Source organism: Archocentrus centrarchus, unplaced genomic scaffold (assembly GCF_007364275.1).
Source record: "Archocentrus centrarchus isolate MPI-CPG fArcCen1 unplaced genomic scaffold, fArcCen1 scaffold_74_ctg1, whole genome shotgun sequence".
NCBI classification, from domain to species: Eukaryota; Metazoa; Chordata; class Actinopteri; order Cichliformes; family Cichlidae; genus Archocentrus; species Archocentrus centrarchus.
This window is the reverse complement of record NW_022060288.1, coordinates 57,182-80,798: the sequence shown is the minus strand read 5'-3', so window position 1 is coordinate 80,798 and position 23,617 is coordinate 57,182. Positions and strand designations below refer to the sequence as shown.

The window sequence follows — 23,617 nt, the reverse complement described above, 5'->3', positions numbered from 1 at the left end:
GCGGGTGGGGTGCTGCTGACTTCAACTGAGGCTATAGTCGGGCGGTGGAAGGAATACTTCGAGGACCTCCTGAATCCCACTGACACGCCTTCTGTAGTGGAAGCAGAGTCTGGGGACGAGGGAGATGACCTGGCCATCACTGGGGGTGAGGTCACTGAGGCAGTTAAACAACTACTGGGGTGGACGAGATTCGCCCTGAGTTCCTGAAGGCTCTGGATGTTGTAGGGCTGTCTTGGTTGACACGCCTCTGCAATACCGCGTGCAGATCTGGGGCAGTGCCACTGGATTGGCAGACCAGGGTCGTGGTCCCCATCTTTAAAAAGGGAGACCGGAGGGTGTGCTCCAACTTTCGGGGGATCACACTACTCAGCCTCCCTGGCAAGGTCTATGCCAGGGTGCTGGAAAGGAGGGTCCGTCTGTTAGTCGAACCTTGGATCCAGGAGGAACAATGCGGTTTTCGTCCTGGTCGCGGAACGCTGGACCAACTCTTTATCCTCTCAAGGATATTCGAGTGCGCATGGGAGTTTGCCCAACCAGTCTACATGTGCTTTGTGGACTTGGAGAAGGCATTCGACCATGTCCCTCAGGGTATCCTCTGGGAGGTCCTGCGGGAGTATGGAGTGTCTGGCCCGTTGTTGCGGGCCATTCAGTCTCTGTACAACCGCAGTGAGAGCTTGGTCCGTATAGCCGGTAATAAGTCGGATTCGTTTCCTGTGGGTGTTGGACTCCGCCAGGGCTGCCCTTTGTCACCGATTCTGTTCATAACTTTTATGGACAGAATTTCTAGGCATAGCCAGGTGGCGGAAGGCTTCTTCCTTGCTGACCTCAGAGTCTCATCTCTGCTCTTTGCAGATGATGCGGTCCTGTTGGCTTCATCAGGGGGTGGCCTCCAGCTGGCAGGGGAACAGTTCGCAGCCGAGTGTGAAGCGGCCGGCATGAGAATCAGCACCTCTATGTCTGAGGCCATGGTCCTCAGCCGGAAAAGGGTGGAGTGCCCTCTCCGGCTCAGGAACGAGTTCTTGCCCCAAGTGGAGGAGTTCAAGTATCTTGGGGTCTTGTTCACGAATGATGGGAGAAGGGAGCGGGAGATCGACAGACAGATCGGGGCTGCTTCTGCAGTGATGCGGACGCTGCACAGGTCTGTCGTGGTGAAGAGGGAGCTTAGTGTAAAAGCGAAGCTCTCGATTTACTCGTCGATCTACGTTCCTACACTCTTAACCCAGATATTAATTGTAATTAAACGTTTTAGTAATCATTACTTATTCTTTCGTGTTTGGTAAAAATGTTGTCCCATTACTAAATCAAATTAGTTAACTGTACTTTTCTACACAAATATAGAGTGTAATGAACTTGTTAAGCAGAGATTACTAAAGATATTATGTTTTTGAAGTGAAGGGGCGGGGCATATTCAAACTCAGTCCTGCTGCAACATGCACCGTGGCAAGTTCAACGACTCCTGACTGGTAAGTGTGAAGAATAACTATTTTAAATAATTCTAGCTATTTCTTTGCTTAAAAGATAGCTGAGTTCCATGTGCAGATATAACTGAAAATTATAGTTACAGCCTACCGCCACCATTATCGACACTTTGGTAAAGTGAGGGGTTTTGGAATCGAAGTTAAATATCGCGAGTGGAGTGGCGAGCGCGAATGTTAGCATTGGCTTAGTGTTAGCATACTGACGAGTCTCAGTTTATAACGGACAGTTACTTTAGGAGAGATGTACTTTGCTGAAATAAACCTTTATTACACCAAGTTTAAGCCGAGTGTATCCTGTCTCTGAGGGTAATTTTTTTTAATCGAAAAAGCCGCTCCAGTAGTGTCAAGACAGCTAAATGCTATCGTTAGCTTAGCGTTTCACATCGTTCGTAACAGCATGTGCTTGTGTTAACCTAGTCCACGTTTTTTTTCTATACGGTTTCGTATGTACTGAAATGTAATGGTCGGACACAAAGGTTGAAATCTTGTATGACTAAAGAGCTGAAGCTGAGGTTATCGCCAGTTCTTCTTCTCCACCTCTGATCTCCAGACTCTTAAAATACAGAACTGACAACAAGTTAGAAACGTTATTAAACCTGTCAATTGTCTGCAGACAGAAGGGTAAGCCTAACTCATTTGGCAATATTTTAACTCTAATGTGAAATGGGAAAACAAAATTTTCAGGCTGAGAACAGAAATTTCAAAGGGAGACAGTATTTCAAAGTACCATATTTCCTTGATCACTGATGACATGGTTGTGGACAAGTGTGCTAAAATTTTTATTATTTTTTGTTCTTACAGGTCCGTGTGAAGATGCAGTGGAAGTGCAAATACTGTGAGTTTACATCAGAGAAAAGGGGTTACCTCTTAAAACATTACAGGCTAAAACATGGAAGCTACACCAGAACTGTACCATTTCCTTGCTTACACCAAGAGTGTTTATGCACATTTAAGTCCATCAGTGCACTTAGGGTCCACTTATCCAAAATTCACCAGAAAGACCAAGATGCACAACTGTGTGAAACACTGACCTTTCACTGTCAGTCCTGTGATTTTTCTGCTGCTTGCACAGAGGCAGTTTTTATCACTCACTTGCGGAGTACACATTTAAAAGTTAATCACAGAGTCCACTGTCCATATAATGGGTGTAACTTTCATACTACTGTGTACTCCACATTCAATGCACACAGAAGTAAACAGCACAGAACAGGCAATTGGAAGATGTTCAAACCAGAAATAGTGTCTGGTAGTGAAACCAATGAAGTGGCAGAAGAGGAACATGGGCCCCCAAACAACACTGTTGATTTAGAAGGCAGCGAAGAGTCCAGCAATGAAGAGCATCATGATCTTGGGAAACAGTTGGAGCACAACCTAGCTGCTCTTTTTTTAAAGATGCAAACCATCCTCCACATTCCACAAAGTTCTATCGATGAAGTTATACAACAGCTCCTACATTTAAGTGAACTGTCCCAACCACTGCTGCACAATTCAGTCAAGGACATTTTGAAGCTACACACAGATGTAGATGATTCAACTGTGAAACAGGTAGTCAGGGCTGCCTCAGAGAGCAATATCATACTAAAGTATTGTGGCAAGGGTGGCTCCTTATCAACCTCTAAAAGGAGAGCAGCATATGTAAACAAAAACTTTGATGTGGTTATGCCAGTTGAGTACTTTATTGCCAGGGAAAAGAAATCTAGTGCTGTATATGTTCCTATAAATGCCATGTTACAGAAAATGTTGAACAGGGCAGACATTTTAGATAAAGCTCTTCCAGTACAAAAACATGTGCCACATGAGTACAGTACATACAGAGATGGTTTGTACTGTAAAGGAAATGGCCTCCTTAACAGCGAGGAATTCAGAATCGCTGTTGGACTTTACACAGATGATTTTGAAGTGTCCAATCCATTAGGGACATCTAAGAAGAAACATAAAATGAGTGCAGTGTATTGGGTGCTTGCCAATGTGCCATCAAAATATAGGTCCACACTCCAGTCCATTCAACTTGCTCTTTTATGTAAAGCCTCTGATGTAAAAGAATATGGCTATGCTAAATTTCTTCATCCTCTGATCCAGGATCTGGTTTCTTTGGAGCAAGATGGCCTATATGTTGAGAAGTTGGGAGCATGTGTCAAAGGCACAGTGTTGTATGTGGCTGCTGATAACTTGGCTGCTCATTCTTTTGCAGGATTCTTTGAGAGCTTTGGAGTGGACAAGTTCTGCAGGTTCTGCATGGCAACGAGGAGTGAGATCCAAGACAAGGAGGTAAGCTCGGGCTCTTTTGAACCCCGAACTGCAGACATTCACAACAAACAGGTACAGGAGGTACAGCAGGATCCCACTTTGGCAAAACAGTATGGTGTAAAGGGACGATGTGTACTAACTGACAGTCTGGAGCACTTTCATGTTGCTCGTGGCTATCCCCCTGACATCCTACACGACCTTTTTGAAGGGGTTGTTCCTGTTGAGTTATCACTCTGCATTTCAGAACTGATTTCTAAGAAATATTTCACATTAGAAACACTGAACCATGCTATCAAATCTTTTGCATATGCTTTTCATGACAAAACTGACCAGCCTCAGCCTATTGCCCAAGGCTTCTCTACCAAAGGGACCATAGGTGGAAATGGCCATGAGAACTGGGCTCTAATCAGGTTGCTCCCACTTCTCATTGGCCATAAAGTGCCTGAAGGGGACGATGCCTGGAACGTTCTGATGCTCCTTAAAGATATTGTTGAATTGGCTGTAGCAACAAGGCACACTGAAGAGTCTATACATTTCTTTGACTGCAAAGTGTCAGAACACAGAGAACTGTTGCAAACTACATTCCCAAATTTCAAATTGCGTCCAAAACACCACTTCATTGAGCATTATCCTGAGATGATTAAGGCATTTGGCCCACTGTCAGATGTCTGGACAATGCGTTTCGAGGGAAAACATAAATTCTTCAAGCGGGTCATTCGTAATGCACACAACTTCAGACATGTGGCACTTACACTGGCTGTAAAGCATCAGAAAATGATGGCTTACTGTTTGGACACAAGTTCGTTTTTCAAGCCCTCAGTTGAGCTGGACAAAGTTACCACAGCACTGATCACATCTTTCCCCGAGAATGTCCAACAAGTTTTCTGCAAGAGAGTACCCCAGCTTACAAAGGTTCTGGTTGCATCATCAGTCTCTGTAGATGGAATTAGATATTGTGCTGATATGATACTCTCTGTCGGTTCATGTTCAGGCCTCCCAAATTTCAAACAGATCAAGCAGATTGTGGCAATAAACACAGAGATCTTGTTTGTGTGCAATACAATGACGGCATGGTACCATGAACATTTCAGATCATTTGAACTCTGTGGCAGCGCAAATCCCTCTTTGTGTGTGGTGGAACTAAAAGAGCTGAATGATGTTTTCCCTCTGTCAGCATACAGATTTGGAGAAAATTCAGCAGTGACACTCACTCGCTATATTCTGTGTTGAGAAACCACAAGTGTTGTCAGTACTAGCATTGCTCTGGATAGAGTCTAAATGTAAGCCTAATTGGTAATTTTGTATCTTTTTTGATAAGCCATATGTTAAACTGAATATCTATGTCTTTGTGTATATATTTCTAATAAGCTATTTTTTTTATTTCCAAGATGGCAGCACACCAGAAGATGACCTTGAGAGTAATTTTCACAGAGACAGATATAAGAAAGGTTGTTCTGAATACAAGACCTACTACAGTGGAGGATTTGATAGGCAAGCTTAAAGAATCACTGGGACTTAATTTCAACTTCAGTCTCCAGTACCAAGATCCTGAATTCAATTATGAAGTGTGCAATCTGACAGATATCGAAGATCTTCCTGAAAAACCAACAGTCAAGGTCATCCCTCTACTTGAGTTGGTATCTGTCTCAACATCTGAAGAAATTTTGAGTGGCACACCCAGTGTAGCAGATACAGAGATCCTCTCTACATCCTCGCAGGAGCGACAGAAACAGTGGCCAGATTGTTTTGATATCCCAGATTTTTCTGTTGATGTAGCATATAGACTTAGGCAAGCAGATCTTCAGTTTCTTCGTGATGGTACGCACCTGAAAGTAACAAAAGAGCTGAAACATGAGATTCTTGAAAGATTGGCAGAGAGCATGTATAGTTACACAGCATACCCAAATAATGCTCAGTTCGAAAGTGTTGCACAAGCCCTCATAAGCAAGCACCCCTCTCTCCAGGAGCGAGGCTCAACCAGTCGCTGTAGCGGCTGGAAAAATAGTCTAAAATTTAAAATGGCTAATTACAGAACAAAGCGCAGAAGATCAGGGTGCCTTGATGTAGCAGTAAATGCAGGGAAACGAGGAGGGCATTCAACTGAAGGAGAACCAGCCAACAAGAACATCAAGAAGGCAAAGAAAGGCGAGATCAACTTCTTACCCAACTTTCCAGACGGATTTAATCAGGTAGCCCTTGAGGGTGCCCGCAAAGACTTGGTTAATGAAATGCAGAAGAGAACACCAAATGGACAGCTTGTAAAAGAGAAGATGGATCTGACGTTTGCATTGAGAAGAAAAGAGGTGGTGGAGTCAGAACCTGCCGTATGTGAGATGGTGGAACGTTGGCCTGCTCTTTTCACAGAAGATCAGGTTAGTTCATTCATGAATAAAATAATGAGAACTTTTTTTTTTAAATATGTGTCTGTGTTTCTCTTAGGAAACTGCCTTTATAAAACCTAAAAATATTTATCTGTTAGCCATTCCCACTGTCAGCAAAAAAAAAAGTAATTTTACCATGCAGGACATGGTAGTTGCTATCTACAGCTGCCTTTATCTTTTTTTGGTAAGGAATATTGTATATTGAGTTGGTCGTTATTGTGAAATCAACACCCTGATGCAGAACTCTGATTTCAGATTATTCTGAAGAGGTTTATCATCTATTAATTCCCTATTCACGGTACGCTATCCTGCTTATTAAAAGGTTACTTGCCAACAAAAATATATAATTTGACACAAAATATTAATAGTCTGTTTATATGTAGCAATGGTCTGCTACACAAAAGTAACACAATACTACAAACAATCAGGGCAGTAGAAAAGCAACTCCTGTGTTGTGTGCGGTACAAAGTTTTTGTTAAAGAAGTTTGACTAGAATAACTGAAATATCCCCAAATTTAAAGTGTTAAGTGAGTGAGTTGAAGGGGGCTTTGTGTTTTACAGCTGACCATGTCCACACCTGTGCAATTTTTATTGCTGTCCTCACTCTGGTGCTTCCACCTTCAGTTATTAGCTGTAAAGATGTAATATTGGAGCATTTTCTGTATTTTGCAGGTATGCATGGAGTTCAACAGGATTGTTGGCAAGAATCTCAAACAGGAATTCTATGAGAGCATTGATCGGCACAGTCCTCGTCTTATCGAGATTTTTCGATCCAAGAGAGGGAACATTGGCCAAATGTTGACACAGCTTTCCCAACAAACAAAGGTTGGTCCTATTAATCACTTGCATTGTGTGCAACAGCTCATGTAATGACTTGGCTTTAAGTCCAACTGTATTTATTTTCATGCTTCACATAGATTGTTGAAATGATTAAAAGATTTTGAATTTAGGGATGGAAAAACAAGGCTGAGTTTCTGAACTTCACTTAAACTTTCAGAGAACTTCAGTAAAACCTGCTAGTTCTTCTCAGTGTTAAGGGTGTTACTGTCTCAGTGGGTTAATTAACCATGAGCCATGTATTTCTTAAATTTTAGGGAATGTGCCTTCAAAAGTCCTTGATTACCATTAGGGATGCACTGATATTAAAATGTGGGATGATATCGATACCCGATATTAATATTGCTGTTATGGCAGATAACTGATAATGTATACAATATATATATTTCACTACCCTTTCGACACCTTGGAAAAAACAAAACAATCCCACAGCTGACATTGATTCTCTGCTTCAGATGAACTCCTCACAATCTTGCGCTGCATTGCTGTCACATGACCAAACAAATACCACATGACCAACCTCCTCCCCTGCCCGTCCGGAATCAAATGACAAGAAGATGGAAATAGATATGGGTTGTTAATATTGGCCCAGTTTTGTTTATCGGACCAATACTCACATGTTAACAAATGACTAATATTGGCTGATACCGATGTTAATGCCGATATATTGTACATTCGTAATAACGATGCTTAAGAAGATGTGGGGACTTTATATTTTTTGATACAATCAATTGTGCTTAGTTACTTGCTTATTTTTGTCATTTTACTGCCCAAAAGACTGCAGAGCCAACTGATATTCGAACACTGGTGCTCAGAGGACTTCCTGTTATCCTTGGTGACAACCCCACAGACTTCTACAAACCAGCCTTTGTAAGTAATTTTACTTAAAGACTACCTAAAGGAACAATAACAACTCAATCTTGAATTTTCACTCTTATACACGGTTCTCATGGGTCTTTGAAATACTTTAAATTCTTTAATATTTACTTTGCAATAATGTTTTGCAGCTGTGTTGTATGACCTATTTATCCAAAGTCAGTGTATTACTTGAATTAAGTGCCATTTGACACGGCCCCGGTTTGGAGAAGCAGCAGAGGTACTGGTGTAGGAAACTAAGCAATATACTGCTGTGATCAGTGTTTATAACAACATTATTTTAGCCACCTAAAAAATCTAGATCAGTGAAATGTACACTATACACAGAATATTTTCACTGCATTACCTTACTGTCAGTCAGACTTCTGACATAAAATTACTTTTATATAAGTTGTATATAGATTTCTCCTGCCAAACTTCATAGACAAAATCTGTTTACTTTGCTGAACAGAGGAACGGCTCTTCTACTGCTGCCTCAGTCTGTTCGATTGTGTTATTATTTGATTGGTTTGGATTCACTAAAATCACACAGTAGCACACATTTAAGGATCAAGGACATGCTAGACTAACAACTCTTGTGTTCTGTGAGGTAAAATTACTAATTTTTCCTATGGCATTTGGTTGGCATGAAGAGAGTGCTGTAACTTAATTTTCTAGTCAGATAGGTCCGTTGGACAGCAGTTTGAGATGCTGAAAATAGTATGCGTCCACTAAAACTGATATAAATTTTTTGACTTATCTAAAAATACAAGTTGCAGCAGTACATTGCTTATCTACCTACACTGATCCACCTGCTGCTTCTCCAAAGTGGGGAAAGGCTGACCACCATCTACTGTAGGTAAGTATGCTGACCATCTGTAAGCACCTCATGCAACCCACTTTAAAGGGATAGTTTTTTTTTTTTTTTTTTTATATATATATCTTAATTTATATCTTATGCTATGCTGTGTTGGGTTCATGTCAGGATTTGGGCATAGACAGACAGGCGTGGGAAAACAGATGGCAGTTCCAGTGATTGAAGAAAACTTGTGAGCATAGTTTTAAACAATTCAAAGGATAAGGTATTGTTCCACTTAGCACTAGCACATGAAGATGCTGGATAGATGTTCTTTTGTGGAGCTCCAACTCATTCAACATTTACACTAGGAAACTAGGGCTGCATAGCATGATAAAACAGATATGACAGAAATTTCAATTTGATTGTGGAAGTTATTTTTTTTTATCAATTATTGATGGTCACTGAAATATCACTGTTGTGCTCTTGTCATTTATAAAGGACTCAGATGATGATGACTCTTTCCGCAACATTGACATTGGGATCCTCCTTGTTGAACCTGAAGGTGCTGTGCCCTCATCCTCCCTGCATCTCAGTCCAGCCTCACTAAAAATTGTCATTGAGGGAGAAGTGGTGATGGACAACATTCAAGACCTGCCAAAAGCTATGTGTCTTCTCTTTGGACTTGCATATGCAATGCATCTCAGTTACCCCATTTCTATGAAGTTCACGTTCCAGTTCATCCAACAGGTATTTCTTGAGCTGGGCCACGTTGAACTAAAACCAAAGTTACAAACATTGAAAAACCAGCTTGCGATGTAACGAAATGTCTTGTGTGTTGTCAGTGAACAGTCAGGGGGTTGAAAATATACTCAATGCAGATGGAGTTGATAAAGTTGCTCTTATCTAATGCAGTTCAGTGCAGCAGTACTGCCACAACTTTTATTTCTTAAGAAAGTTTGTAATGTTCAGCTTACAGTGTTATAAGAGACATCAGTGTCCAGCCACTTGTACTCTAAAAAACAGGATTTAGAAGTGTATGCTCAGGGCTCCATAGTAATATTTAGTTGATACAGTTAAAGGAAAATTCAGCACTTTTCATGTAAACGTCCAGTTTGTGTTGATGGTAAATGTAGTCATTTGAAGCAGTAAATTCAAAATAATGTAATTCTTCCTCAACAGCAACATTACTGCTTATTTTACAGGTTTTTTCAGTCAATAGCAGCACAGGAATTTATTGCTTCAGTTGATTACATTTACTAACAACACAGACTGTACATTTACATAAAACATGCAAAATCTTCCCTTAAACATAGTTGATCTGTTCATTTTCCAAGTTGGAGATTGTGTCCTATTTTAAGGTGTCCAGTTTTTTCAAAAGGATGCAAATATTTTTGTTGAATGCTGCTGCATTTGTATTCCTTCTCTAAACATGTTAGAATTGAGTTCAAGCACATATGCCTATTTTTACTTGCCTTTTGTATGGCAAACTTTTTTTTGAATGGCTACTGTTTTGATACTTTTTTATACTTCTGAAAAACATGACAAACTACAGTTAAAATTGTCTTTTGCGTAAGTATTCTGCAAAAAATAAAATATTGGAATGTTGAAATGTATTTGATTTATTCTCTTTACAATTTAGTGTTACATTCAATACAACTTGAACATAAAAAGGGTAATAGGAAGAGGGTAAGAGGAAATGTTATTAATTATATTAACAAAATATAAATAGCTTTAAATGTTAAATTGCTTATTTGCTTTACAGTTTAGCTTAAAAGTAATTTTCACTCTTAATCCAAATTAGTTGAGTTTACTAGAAAATCGCGTGGAAACTCGTTGCCTTAAACCATTCTAGTTTTTACACAAAGATGAAACTAAACATGTTTAGTTGTGTTAACTTAGAACCTTAGTGCAATGTATCAAACATGTTCAGTAGTATTTACTAAAATTGATTAGCTCACATAAATAGGAAGAAATTTATATGAGGTAATCAATTTTAGTTAAGACTACTAAACATGTTTAGTTGTGTTAACTTAGAACCTTAGTACAATGTATCAAACATGTTTAGTAGTATTTACTAAAATTGATTAGCTCACATAAATGGGAAGAAATTTATATGAGGTAATCAATTTTAGTAAAGACTACTAAACATATTTAGTTTCATCTTTGTGTAAAAACTAGAATGGTTTAAGGCAACGAGTTTCCACGCGATTTTCTAGTAAACTCAACTAATTTGGGTTAAGAGTGTACCGTCACCCATTGTCACGAGCTTTGGGTAGTGACCGAAAGAATAAGATCGCGAATACAAGTGGCAGAAATGAGTTTCCTTCGAAGGGTGGCTGGTCTCTCCCTTAGAGATAGGGTGTGGAGTGCAGCTATCCGGGAGGGGCTCAGAGTAGAGCCGCTGCTCCTCCACATCGAAAGGAGCCAGTTGAGGTGGCTCGGGCATCTGATTAGGATGCCTCCTGGCCGCCTCTTGGGTGAGGTGTTCCGGGCATGTCCCACCGGGAGGAGGCCCTGTGGTAGACCCAGGACACGCTGGAGAGATTATATCTCTCAGCTGGCATTGGAACGTCTTGGGGTCCCCCCGGATGAGCTAGAGGAGGTGGCTGGGGAGAGAGAAGCCTGGGCTTCTCTGTTTAGGCTTCTGCCCCCACGACCCGGATAAGCGGAAGAAAATGGATGGATGGATGGTTCAGTGCTCATATAAGATGTTCTATTTTTGTTGTGCGCTTTAATAAACTTTAATAAACACTTTAATAAACATGTATAGGGATAACTAATCAGTTAGCATTTCAGGAGACACAATATTGTCAGTTTGTTTGTTAAGGTTTAGTGTGGAGGGAATGGACCTTAAGGACTTATACATGACATTGATTGGAAGCAGTATTTTGGAAGGGCCTGACCTAGTGGTTGGGAAAGAGATTTTGTTTTTTTTACTATGTTTAGTGACTGGGTGTTACGCTAGTTGTTAAGTAATGTTTGTTGCCCCTCTTAGACATTTGTGTGGAGTTTTTGCATCAGGTTTTTTTTTTTGGAGGAGGAACTTATAAAAGTGTGTAGGAGGTGGCAAGGAGATATATATGCGGTTTCATTTACATCAAGAGCTAGGGGAGTAATGACCCTAATTCATAAATCTGTTCCTTTTCAGGTTAATAATGTTATTAAAGATAAATGGGGGAGATATCTGATTATTCAGGGGTCCATCTTACATGATACATTGAACTTAGTAAATATATATGGTCCCAATTCTGATTATGTTAATTTCTTCAATAATTTATTTCTTACTCTTTCATCTCTGAATGGTAAATATATTATAGGGGTGATTGGAATTGTGTTCTTTACCCCATTCCGGATAGGGCCTCAAGAGCTGACCAAACACACACCAGAAGTAGGGAATCAATATGTGATTTTATGAAAGAACTAAACCTGGTAGATATCTGGAGAAACTTAAATCCAATTGAAATAACTTACTCCTGCCATTCAAGCATATTTTAAACATATTCGTGTATAGATTATTTTTTTTTTTCAAGGGAACTACTCTCAAATATATCCAATAGTTTCTATGATAGCATTATATTATCAGACCATGCCCCCTGTAATTTATTATATAATAACAGCAAGCTGCTAAAGGATCCACCTAGATGGTGCTTGCACCAGAAATGGCTGAAGGATGAGAAATTTCTTAATTATGTTGGAGAAAAAATAGACGAATATTTTACTGTGAATACCACACAAACTCCATCTTGTATAAAGTGGTGCTTTAAGGCATGCTTAAGGGGTTATATTATTAGTAAATCTAGAGAACAATAAGCTGACCTGAAAATACTCCGTAAATTTCTTGCCTTGTGATTACAAGACTCACTCCCATCAGTGATACACAGCGATCAAAATGACTTTGTTTTGAGACGCCACGGTCTACACAATGTGAGGAGGCTTTTAAATATTATTCTTGGCCTAGGAGTTAAAAAAGGAACTGCATTTATTTCTCTAGATGCTGAGACGGCATTTGATCGTGTCGAATGGTCCTATGTATTCAACATTTTAAACCATTTTGGCTATGGGAATAATTTTATAACTTAGATACACTTACTCTACTTAAATCCTACTGCGGAAATATTAACAAATAAAATCGTGTCTAAACAATTGTTATTAGACGCGGATGTCATCAAGGATGTCCTGTAACCCCTCTCTTATTTACTTTAGCTCTGGAGCCTCTTGCTATAGCTATAAGATCCCATCAATCTATAGCAGGCATTACAATTAAACAAGTAGCACACAAACTTTTGTTATATGCAGATGATATAATCCTGTTTATTTAAAACTTAAAAAATTCAATTCTGACATTACTTAAGTTTTTGGAGGAATTTGGCCATATTTCAGGGTACAATATTTATAAATCTAAATCTTATTAGATGAAAAAGAAACTGCTCCAGGAATAAGTTTAGACTTCAAGGTTGTTAAAGAATTCACTTATTTGGGAAGAAGAACTACAAATGTTTAACAAAAGAAATCACTGAAAGTGTCAGTAGATGGATGCCCCTCCCCTTATCATTGATTGGTAGGATCAACAGTTATAAGATGAACATTCTTCTAAAAATACTGTATATTTTTCAAAATGTCCCTCTGCCACCTCCTGCAAACTGGTTTAAAATTAGGAAGTTAATTGCTGGTTTCAACACACCTCATGAGGAAGGAGGATTAGGGTGTCTGAACTTAGTGTGCTATTATTGGGCAGCCCAATTAAGGACTATTAGATATTAATTTAACACTAAGGATTCCCCCCAAAGGACAGAAATTGAGTCAGATTCGGTAATTCCACCCTTACCTTTATACATCCTCTCTGATACAACCCTGAGACTTTGGTATATTGTAATAAAATTCATAAAAGAACCAAATACATTATCACAGTTCACTCCAATATGGGGAAATCAAGACTTTACTCCAGGGAGGGCAGATTTTATATTTAGACAATGGGCAATGAATGGGATATGCAAAATTCAAGATTTATATAATTCGGGTTAAGCTTACATGATGTCTTTTGAGGAACTTAGACAGAAATTTAAAATGCACAGGAAATATTTCTTTAAATATCTTCATCTTAGAAGTTACATTAAAACAAAAAATAAGGATTTATCATTGCCTTCAAAATCTCAGCTAGAAAAAATGGCTTGCAAAGACAGCTCAAGTAAAGGAGCAATTTCAGAATTTTATAATTTTATACTCTCAAATTCCCCAGAAGACTCTTTACACAAATTGGAAGCCTGGAAAAGAGAACTAGGGGTAAATCTATCAATAGAAAAATGGCATTCTGTTTGCTTAAGAGCGCATAAGCAAACAATTCACGCTTAAGGTTACTTCAGTACAAATGGATAATGCAAATCTATATCACACCAGTTAATCTCAATCGATATGATCCTAATATACCAGACACATGCACAAAATGTTTAGATGGAATAGGGACACTTTCATTGTTTCTGGGAATGTAGGGAGATAAAAAAAATTTGGGATGGCAATAAAACAAACTATAGAACTTCTGATTTTAAAGGACATGCCATTTGATCCGGGTTTTTTTTATACTAGGTCTGTATACTAAAAATATTATGTTTACCAAATGTGAACAACTAATGATTGATATGTGTCTTCTGCGAGCTAAGAGACTGATTGCTTTTCTCTGGAAAGACACAACAAGACCAGGTATCAATCAATGGATAAGACAAATGTTGAAGACCCTACCCTTGGAACGCACAACATATCTCCAGAAAGGGAAACGTGAGCTACAGTAATCCCTCGCCACTTCGCGGTTTGCTTTTCGCGGACTCGCTGTTTCGCGGGTTTTCAATCAATATTAGTGTCAAATATTTATTGCGGTATTTTCACTGTTTCGCGGGTTTTTGCGGTACTCGTTCTTCACATGCGTAGTACGTGTTGTACAGTAATTATATATTTGGTGTATAAGTGTGTGGGGAGGGTTTATAAAAACTTAAAATAGTGTATAACAACTAAAATAATGTATAAGTATTAAAATAAATATAGCGTCCCGACTTCGTGGATTTTCACTAATCGCAGGTGGTCCTGGAACGTAACACCCGCGATAAGTGAGGGATTACTGTATTTGAATCTGTATGGAAACCCAGCTGGGCATTTGTAAAAGAGGTGGATTTATTTCAGGAAGAAGAGGCCAGCTATGGACAAATATGACCAGATAAGGTTGCTAAAAGGCATTAGTCTTTGTACTGATGTGATGTCTCCTGTATATTTATAATGTATGTATCCAGTTATGTATCTAGAGGGCACTTTTTGTTTTTGGTTTTTTTTTCTGGTTTTGTTGTTGATTACTTGGGTTTTAGGTTGAATGGTGTAATTTCAATTTTTAGTGGAAAACTTAAAATTATTGATGGAAAAACATTGGATTCAGCTTTATCTGATGGAGATTCAAGTTGTGTAAATGATGACACCAGACATTATAAAATAAATGATTTGTTTTATAACAAACTTTTATTCTGTCTATGATGATGTCAGAGTGGGTCAGGCTGATTAAACTGACTCATAATGCTTCACACTGACACGTGCGATCCTCCATCCATCGGATTAAAATGGAGCTCTGCCCTTTATTTACACGTTGCCATGGTGAATCCTCGTATCAGAACTCCAATGATGATGGCTTTCTTTCCTTACTCAGAGCTGATTGAACTAACTCTGATCAGCTTTTCTGGAATGGGAAACTCAGAGTATGTTTTTAAACTCAGAGTTTGTTGAACCTACTTCCTGGAACAGGGTCCTGGAGTCTGACACCTGTCAGACCTGTTTAAGGATGTTTTAGAACTATTGGACCCTTTTAACTTATTTCAGTCCGTAAATGGTCCCACTCAGGAGTGTGGGCACACATTGGATCTTGTTTTATCCTATGGTTTATCTGTTATTAACTTACAAATTGGTGATGCAGTATTTTCAGATCATATGCATGTTTTATTCGACTTTGCTCCTGTCATGGTCCTGGGCCAGTGGCCCAGTGTTTTATGTTCTTGTATAGTTCTGTTTTATTTTGGTTTCTGTCTTCCCGTGCTGATGTGTTGTCATTAGGTGTTTAGTCTGGGTGTACTATGTCAGGTGTCGAGTTACTTCCTGTTTTATTTTGGTAGGTTCATGGTCTGTGTGCTTTGGGTTTAGTTTATGTCTTGTACTTCCCTCCCAGCTGTTTTCCATTTGTTCATTACCTTCTGTGTATTTAAGTCTTGTGTTTTCCATGCTTGTTGTCGTGTCATTGGTTGTTGTCCGCTGTCCGCTATGTTCAGTCATGTTAGATCCAGTCGAGTGTAGTCTAGTCTAGTCTAGTCTAGTCTGTTTCGTGTCTCTCCCCCCGTCTGGTGTATCCCGGGGAGAGCTCATGTTCAGTCTGTAGTGTGTTCGTATTTTTGGTATAAATAAACGTGTGTGTGAATTACACCTGTTCTGAGTCTGCAAATTGGGGTCCTCCTTCCTGCCTACCTAGCGGCCTTCCATGACAGTTCCTCTCTGTCAAACTGTTAAAAAAAAAAAGTGTGCCACTATACGATGCTCCCGTGTTTTTAAACCTTCCACTGCCGCTCAATTCTCCGATGCTTTTGTTCATGAAATGATCAAAGACTTTTCCGTGCCATTAGACGGGAGTGCAGGAGGGCTGAACAGAGGTGGAAAAAGGACATGTTGAGATACTAAGAAAATGTTGGCGGGGTTATCAGAAAACTGTGAAAGCTGCAGGACAAAATATTTTTCAGATATCATTGTCTCTTATTCTCAAAACCCTCGTGTGCTTTTTGCCACACTGAACCCTCTCCTGAATGTACATGAACCTCTTCATCTGGAAGCTTCCAGTGATACCTGTGGTAGATTCCTTCATTTCTTTTTAGAGAAACTTGCAACCACTAGGGCCCAAATCTCACCACCTTCTCACGATCCAGCTACACTATTACCCTGTTCAGCGGTGTTTGACCACGTTGAACCTGTCTCGCTCTCCTATTTAGAGCACCTGGTTTTCAGCTTGAAGCCATCAAGTTCCTCTTTTTGATGTTATTCCTGCATGGCTTGTTAAAGAAGTTTTTTCTGTTCTTGGTCCATTCATTTGCACCATCATAAATAGTAGTCTGACTTCCAGTGTGGTCCCAAAATATCTAAAACATGCTGTTGTGCAGCCCTTACTGAAGAAGGCTGGCCTAGACTCATCGCTGTTGGCAAATTTTAGGCCTGTCTCCAAGTTAACATTTCTTTCTAAAATCCTGGAGAAAGTTGTCTTCACTCAAATAAAGACCTTCCTGAATGAGCATGCAATTCTGGAAGTATTCCAGTCTGGGTTTAGATCCCACCACAGCACTGAGTCTGCTTTGTTAAGGGTTTTTAATGATATTCTCTTGGCAACTGACTCTGGTGACTGTGTTCTGCTTGTGCTATTAGATTTAACTGCTGCGTTTGATACTGTGGACCATGTGATACTCATATCTAGGCTGGAACAGTGTGTGGGCATCACAGATGCAGCCCTCCAGTGGTTTAGGTCCTACCTCGCTGACAGAAGTTTCTGTGTCAGCACTGATGACTGTAAGTCGGCCTCTGCTGATCTCCCCTGGGGGGTTCCACAAGGCCCCATTTTGGGGCCTCTCCTTTTCTCGCTGTACCTGTTGCCACTTGGCACAATCTTTCGGAAACATGAAATGTCTTTTCACTGCTATGCCAATGATTGCCAAGTCTATTTCCCACTGAGGCACTCTGGTGTATGCTCTATCCAGCCCCTCCTGGATTGCCTTTCTGACATCAGGGGTTGGTTGTCAATGAATTTTTTAAGTTTAAATGACAAAAAAAAACTGAAATTATGTTGTTTAGGCCCAGTGGCACTGGCAGCATCCCATGTGCTGACCTTTCTTCCCTGGCCCCATATGAGAAGGCCATTATCACAAATTTAGGCAGTGGTTCTCAAATCCAGGCCTCGTGGCCCGGTGTCCTGCAGGTTTTATATGTGTCCCTGATCCAAAACACCTGAATCAAATGGCTGAATTACCTCCTCAGTATGCAGTCAAGTTCTCCAGAGTCCTGCTAATGACTTCTATATGTGATTCAGGTGTGTTGAAGCAGAGACACATCTAAAACCTGCAGGACATGGGGCCATGAGGCCTGGATTTGAGAACCACTGAATTTAGGTGTGAAACGGACCTGACATTAAAGCTCGATGGTCAGGTAAATGCAGTCGTGAAATCCTGCTTTTTTCAGCTGAGACGGCTATCAAAAATCAAGCCTTTTCTTTCCAAAAGTAATTTTGAGACAGTGTTACATGCTTTTATAATGTCTCGCCTTGACTACTGTAATGCACTTTTGTTTGGAATCAGCCAGGCCTCTATTGCTCGCCTACAACGGGTGCAAAATGCTGCTGCCCGATTTTTATCTGGGGCAAAAAAGCGGGAGCACATCACCCCAATCTTTGCTTCACTTCACTGGCTTCCAGTTCGATTTCAAATCCAGTTTAAAATTCTTTTGTTTGTTTTTAAATCCTTAAAGGGTCGTGCTCTTTTGTATTTGTCTGAACTGCTGCTCCCTTATGCGCCAGCTCGTTCCCTTAGGTCAGCAGACCAGATGCTGCTGTGTGTTCCAAAGTCACAATGCAAACTCAGAGGAGATCGAGCTTTTGCAGTTGCGGCTCCAAAATTATGGAACGAGTTGCCATTATATGTAAGAGAGGCTCAATCACTTGCTGTTTTTAAATTTAGCTTAAAAGGACATTTTTACTCCCTGGCCTTCAACCCAGTGTGAGACTGTAACTATGGTGTTAAGTTAATTTTTCTGTTTTGTAGTTCCTTATTTTTAAAACTTTTTGATATTTTTAGTATTTCAATTTTTAATACTGTGCTCATTATTGGTGTGTCTTTTATATTGTTCTATCCTATGTCTGTGCTTGTTGCTGTCATTGATGTGTTGTACAGCACTTTAGCCAGCCCTGTTGTTGTTTTAAGGTGCTTTATAAATAAATTGGTATGGTATGGTATGGTACACCTGCTCAAATGAAAATGAACTTTAATTGAAATGAATGGATTCTGTCTCTGCTGTTATTTGAATTACATTTATATGGGTGATAATAATTATCTGGCCAAAATCATAATCAAATTGTTTTGGTCAATAATTGCAATCATAATTATTAAACACAATTATTATTACAATTATTCATTACTTTCATCTTGTATTTATAAAAGAGCGAGGGTTCAAATTGAGCTTAATTCACATTAAAAACAAATAAATGGGGTGAAATGAAAGAGATGGAGGTGGTGGTAGGGTTTAGGCTCAGACTAGTGGACATGCTAGAGAGCTCCATTCCAGTCATTACTTGTCATTATTATTACTTGTATTTGCTGCAGTTATTCGTGTGTTCTAGGTTAAGAAGACAAGTGACAATCAGCGACAGCAACAGTATGGCTTCAAGCCGAGCAAGCACATTACAGATGCACTGTTTGCTTTGAGAGAGTTGATGGAGAAGTAGAGATAAGATCAGATCTGCTTAATCTCCACTGCATCTGCCAAGCCTTCCTAAGACTTACAGACTCACAACATGCCATAACCCTATCCAGGTATACCAGCCCACACTAACTCTGCTCTCTCTTCCCACAGAGCCTCCCTGACTGCCAGTGTTGCTTAGTGCTAGCTGAGATTAAGCCTCCTCATTCAGCCATTATTGTGTTGTTGTGAATAAAGCCCTTAACTTTTGTACACTCTTTCTTGGTCTGCTATTTGGGTCCAGAAATTCTTCAGCCATGATAAAATCATGTGATTTCAGACTTTGTGCTTCTGAATGATATTTGTGTAAACAAATTATTTTCAGTTAGAAAATAAAAAAATATCAGCTCACACCAGGGGCAGCAATAAGTCTGAAGCACCAATGGAAAATCTGATCTATGGATAAACATCACAGTATGTGTTGAAGTTCATGGATGTTTGACACATATAATGGTTGCCAGGAGTTTTCAGTTTGTTGATCTCTTACAGTATTTGTGGATTTTAAGTGTTGTGTGTTTGCTACCTTGATGTGCTGAATTCCTCCCATGTTCATCCAGGCCTGTGACTGGTCTGGTTTGAGCTCGACAGCCAGCTTGTAGCTCTGTAACAGAGAAGAGGAAGTGGTTATCTGAGGAGGCAAATCTCAGTTAAGCACATATTATTACCTCTGAAAAGGAGGTCATGTTTCTGGTAGCATTTGCATGTGAGTGTCATTCTGTCTATAAACATGAAAAGCTTTGAATGAATTCTGATAAAACTTTGTTGACAAAAAATCCTTTACCATACCACTTTATTTAAAAAGCACTTTTAAAAACAACAGGGCTGACCAAAGTGCTGTACAATAACACTGAACATAAAAAACAAACACAGGCCAGCAGGCAAAGAGGTACAAAAACACAACAAAGATGTAAAAACTTAAATAAATAAACATCTACAAAAAAGTATCATTAAAACAGTGGGTGCATATGTTTGACTGTCTGAGGCACATTTGGAACATTTCTTGTCCTGTATAGTGTATTCTATGGAGAGTTTTGCATTGTATAAGTTGTAAATTTGGACTTTTAGTCATTTTGAAGGTGTTAAAACATATCGGTGTCCAGAAGTTTTCATCTGGGTTGATGGAAAGATCCCACTCTCATTTTGCAGTTAAGAGGGAAATTGAATTATTATTTTTTTTAACAGTAGATTATATATATTTTTCTGTTACCCATACAGGGAATTCTAAATTCAAATGATTTCAATTAAATCTTGCCTGTATGATGGACCTCAAATGCTGATATTCCAGAAATTTACTGTTACTGATTCCATATTTTGATGTAAGTTATAAGTTTTAATATAACATGCTCTAAAAGTTTTATACCCTTTTCATGCCATGACAGAAAATTCAGTACTTTCTTTTTCTGGCATATATCTGGATTGTTCCAAATGGGTGTCAGTTTACTGGGGATACGTGAAGACTTATCACCACCAGACTTCCAACCAGGCTGTCAGAGAGGTGTTTATGTTAAGGCTTTTAAAGTAGTTAAGATGCTTAATACAGGAGCTAATGAAAGGTAGATCAGAGGTTTTTACTTTTCCACAGAGGGCTTGTTCTAGGTCCAACCATGGGCTGTCTAACAAACTTGATTTGATCCATTCTGAAACATATTGCAACCTACTGCCTAAGAAGTAGTGATAAAAAAAAAATTTATACTTAAATATTTAATGTTGCCTGCCCAGCGTTTTGTGTTTAGTTTTATTTTCCCTGAATTTTTATTTCCCAGTTTGTTTTGATGTTCCTGTTCCCTTTGTCGCTGTCTCCCCTCTGTTTTGTCATTTTGTCTTAACCCGGACCTCCTGTGTTTTCATATTGAGTTTTATTCCTAGTGTTGTGACTAGTCTGCATCTCCATCCTGTGTCTGTGTGCCAGTCCCCTGTGTTTAGTCTGCGTGTACCTTGGTTAGTCACTTCCTGTTTTATTTTGCCAGTCTTGTTTTCCCTGTGCTTTGTGTTTAGTTTTGCTTCCCCTGTGTTATTAGTTTCATTTGCTTCACCTGCTGTGCCCTGCTGTTTCCTCTTGTCCTGATTACCTATTGTGTATTTAAGGCCTCAGTTTTCTTCTGTTCTTTGTCGTGTTGTCTTCAGTGTTCCCTCGCTGTGTGTTTCTCTGTACTTTTGTATTTAGTTTGGCACCTGTCCACCCCAGTGTCGCTCTCTTATTTTTGTCAGTATTCAATAAACACCCTTTCAGTTCAGTTTTGCTCCTGAGTCCTGCACTTTGGGGTCTACCCGCTCCAGCCACACAGCACCATGACAATGCAATTTGCTACTTGCCATATTTGCTAATATTACTGTTTGCTTCACAGAATAAATGAAAGAGACAGAGTCCTGGTCAGCAGATATGGAAAACCCAAGTTGCTTAGAGGAAGAAAAGGAAAGAAAAACATGAATGGGGAGAGCTGACGTGAGAGGGGTGGGAGTTGCGAGTAGACGGGTGGGGTGTGGGGGAGTACAGACAGTAGTACCTCGAATGCTCGGTCCAGCTGGTTCATCTCTCTGAGCTGGTTTCCTTTGGAAAAATACAGCTCTGCTCTCACCGTTAGGTCACTGGGATTCTGTTGCAGGGCCCTGTCTAGAGCCTCCAGAGCCTGGCACAGACAAACACATATATACTGCAGCTGAACAGGCAAAGAGCGGGGTGTCTCATGTGTCCAACTTTACATTCTAGCCTGACTGTAAGGAGTCAGTACTGGGTTTGATCAAAATACACAGCAAGTGAAATGTACCTATACTGCCTGTTACTTTTAACAAGGAGCGTGAAACAGACTGTCATGGTCCTGTTTGTTCTTTAATATTCTGTTTAATGTATTAGGTTGTGTTTCATATTTGCTCCTGGTTTGGATTCCTGGTTTTTGGCTTATATTTTTTATTCTGGATATTTGTATGTCAGGTTGAGCAGATGGTGTGTGTGTGTGTGTGTGTGTGTGTGTGTGTGTGTGTGTGTGTGTGTGTGGTGTTTACCCTCTGTCCTTGTGTTTTTGTGTCTTAGTTTTGGTTTGAGTTTCCACTTCCTGTTTTTGTTTTGGGATGTACTGGTCCTTGTGCTTTGGGTTTAGTTTTGTTTCTAGGGTTTCCCTCCCAGGTGTTTTCCATTGTCTCATTACCTAGTGTTTATATGAAGTCTGTGTTCTAGTCAGTTCTTGGTCAGGTTGTTGTTGTCCACCTCCTATGTGGTGGTGTGTTTGTTGGTTCCACGTCTTGCCGAGGATATTCTATGTTTGGGATTCTAGCCTTGTTTTGCCCAGGAAGGATTTTGCCTCGCCAATAAAAGATATTTTACTTTGTCTGCTTCTGCATGTTACACCACCCGACACGACATGGACAGAGGACAAGGGGAAGCAGAGGAGATGAAATTTGAACATTGTTGCTGATGAGCCCCACCACAGTTGTGTTGTCTGCAAACGTAACGATGGAATTCGAGCTGTGCATTGCTGTACAGTCATGTGTAAGCAGAGTAAACAGCAGTGGACTGAGCACACCATGAGTGCAGTCTCATGTGTTTTACTGAAACATGGTTTAATCAAAACATGTCAGATGTGGATCTACCTGGTTTCCCCCTCATACAGTCAGGCAGAGATGCTAAAGCCAGTGGCAAGAAAAAAGGTTGGGGTTTGGCTTAATTTGAGAATCAGTGATGGTGTAATCCTGCACATATCACTGTCAAGAATGTGTTGTCCTTACATTGAATTAATGGCAGTTGTGTGTGACCATATAATGTTCCAAGAGAATTCAGTCATGTCATATAAAAATACTTGTGTACACTCCACCCGAGGCAACAGCCAAAGGCTGTGTCCAAATTCAGGGGCCACATCCTTCAAAGGCTGCATTTGTAGGCCGATTACATCACAGCAAGGCGACGAAGGCTGTCCAAATTCGAAAACTCCTACAAATGCGTCCTTTGTGTCTCAAATTTGAAGGATGGGTCCGGTGTATCCTCCGTGGCCTACCATATTCCATGATTCGCTCCGCATCAAAATTCAAACACAACAGTGGCGGAGGATAGCAGCCAACAAGTTTGAAAAATGACTGTTTCTGTGACACAAATTAAACTTTGAAGATGTTTTCAGGCAAGAATGTAAATGTGTAAACCTCAAATATCAGCTCGTTTTATCAAGGTATCGCTGTTCTACCACAACTCACCTCGCTAGCTGTCAGCTGACCGGGCTATCGAGGCTTGCTATAGCTGCTTGTTTTAACAGCTTATTTTGAATTAAAGAATTAAAATTAAACCACAAAAATGAGCAAAAGTTCAGTTCCATTATAACAGCTTCATTTCCACAGCTGTGGTTCACACTGTCATGGTTGCAAGGCGACAGCAGCTATACTGATATGAAGGCTAGACTGTCCAATTTCACAGCTGCTCACTTCCTGCATTTGGGATCTTCGTGGGCTGCGAAGGACCCGGTCACGTAGGCCAGGTCCTTCAAAGTTCCATGTGAAGTTCTCTATGAAACTGTTGCTAGGATACAGACTAA

At 39.9% G+C, this 23,617-nt stretch overlaps 2 protein-coding genes across 5 annotated transcripts in view; one reads left to right on the top strand and one right to left on the bottom strand.

The window, feature by feature from the left end:
* LOC115777789 (protein O-mannosyl-transferase TMTC1-like) overlaps positions 1–23,617 on the bottom strand; it is an 81,794-nt gene that overhangs the window by 6,452 nt on the left and 51,725 nt on the right. The window contains exons 8-9 of the mRNA XM_030725777.1: positions 21,608–21,730; positions 19,627–19,704 (exon numbers count right to left, since the gene is read on the bottom strand). Of these exons, the coding sequence (XP_030581637.1) occupies positions 19,627–19,704; positions 21,608–21,730 (201 nt within the window). The remainder of the gene's footprint in view (positions 1–19,626; positions 19,705–21,607; positions 21,731–23,617) is intronic.
* LOC115777790 (uncharacterized) lies at positions 1,304–10,182 on the top strand. Of its 4 annotated transcripts, XM_030725781.1 has the most exons (8): positions 1,308–1,463; positions 2,280–2,313; positions 3,670–3,746; positions 4,900–5,005; positions 5,114–6,097; positions 6,779–6,931; positions 7,721–7,813; positions 9,096–10,181. In XM_030725781.1, the coding sequence occupies exons 5-8, from the start codon at positions 5,114–5,116 to the stop codon at positions 9,414–9,416; spliced, it is 1,551 nt and encodes a 516-aa protein (XP_030581641.1). In that variant the 5' UTR covers positions 1,308–1,463; positions 2,280–2,313; positions 3,670–3,746; positions 4,900–5,005; the 3' UTR covers positions 9,417–10,181. The 4 variants fall into 4 exon arrangements, with proteins under 4 accessions (XP_030581638.1, XP_030581641.1, XP_030581640.1 ...); XM_030725778.1 differs by lacking the exon at positions 4,900–5,005 and having other exon boundaries at positions 1,304–1,463; positions 9,096–10,182; XM_030725780.1 differs by lacking the exons at positions 1,308–1,463; positions 4,900–5,005 and adding an exon at positions 1,485–1,784 and having other exon boundaries at positions 9,096–10,182.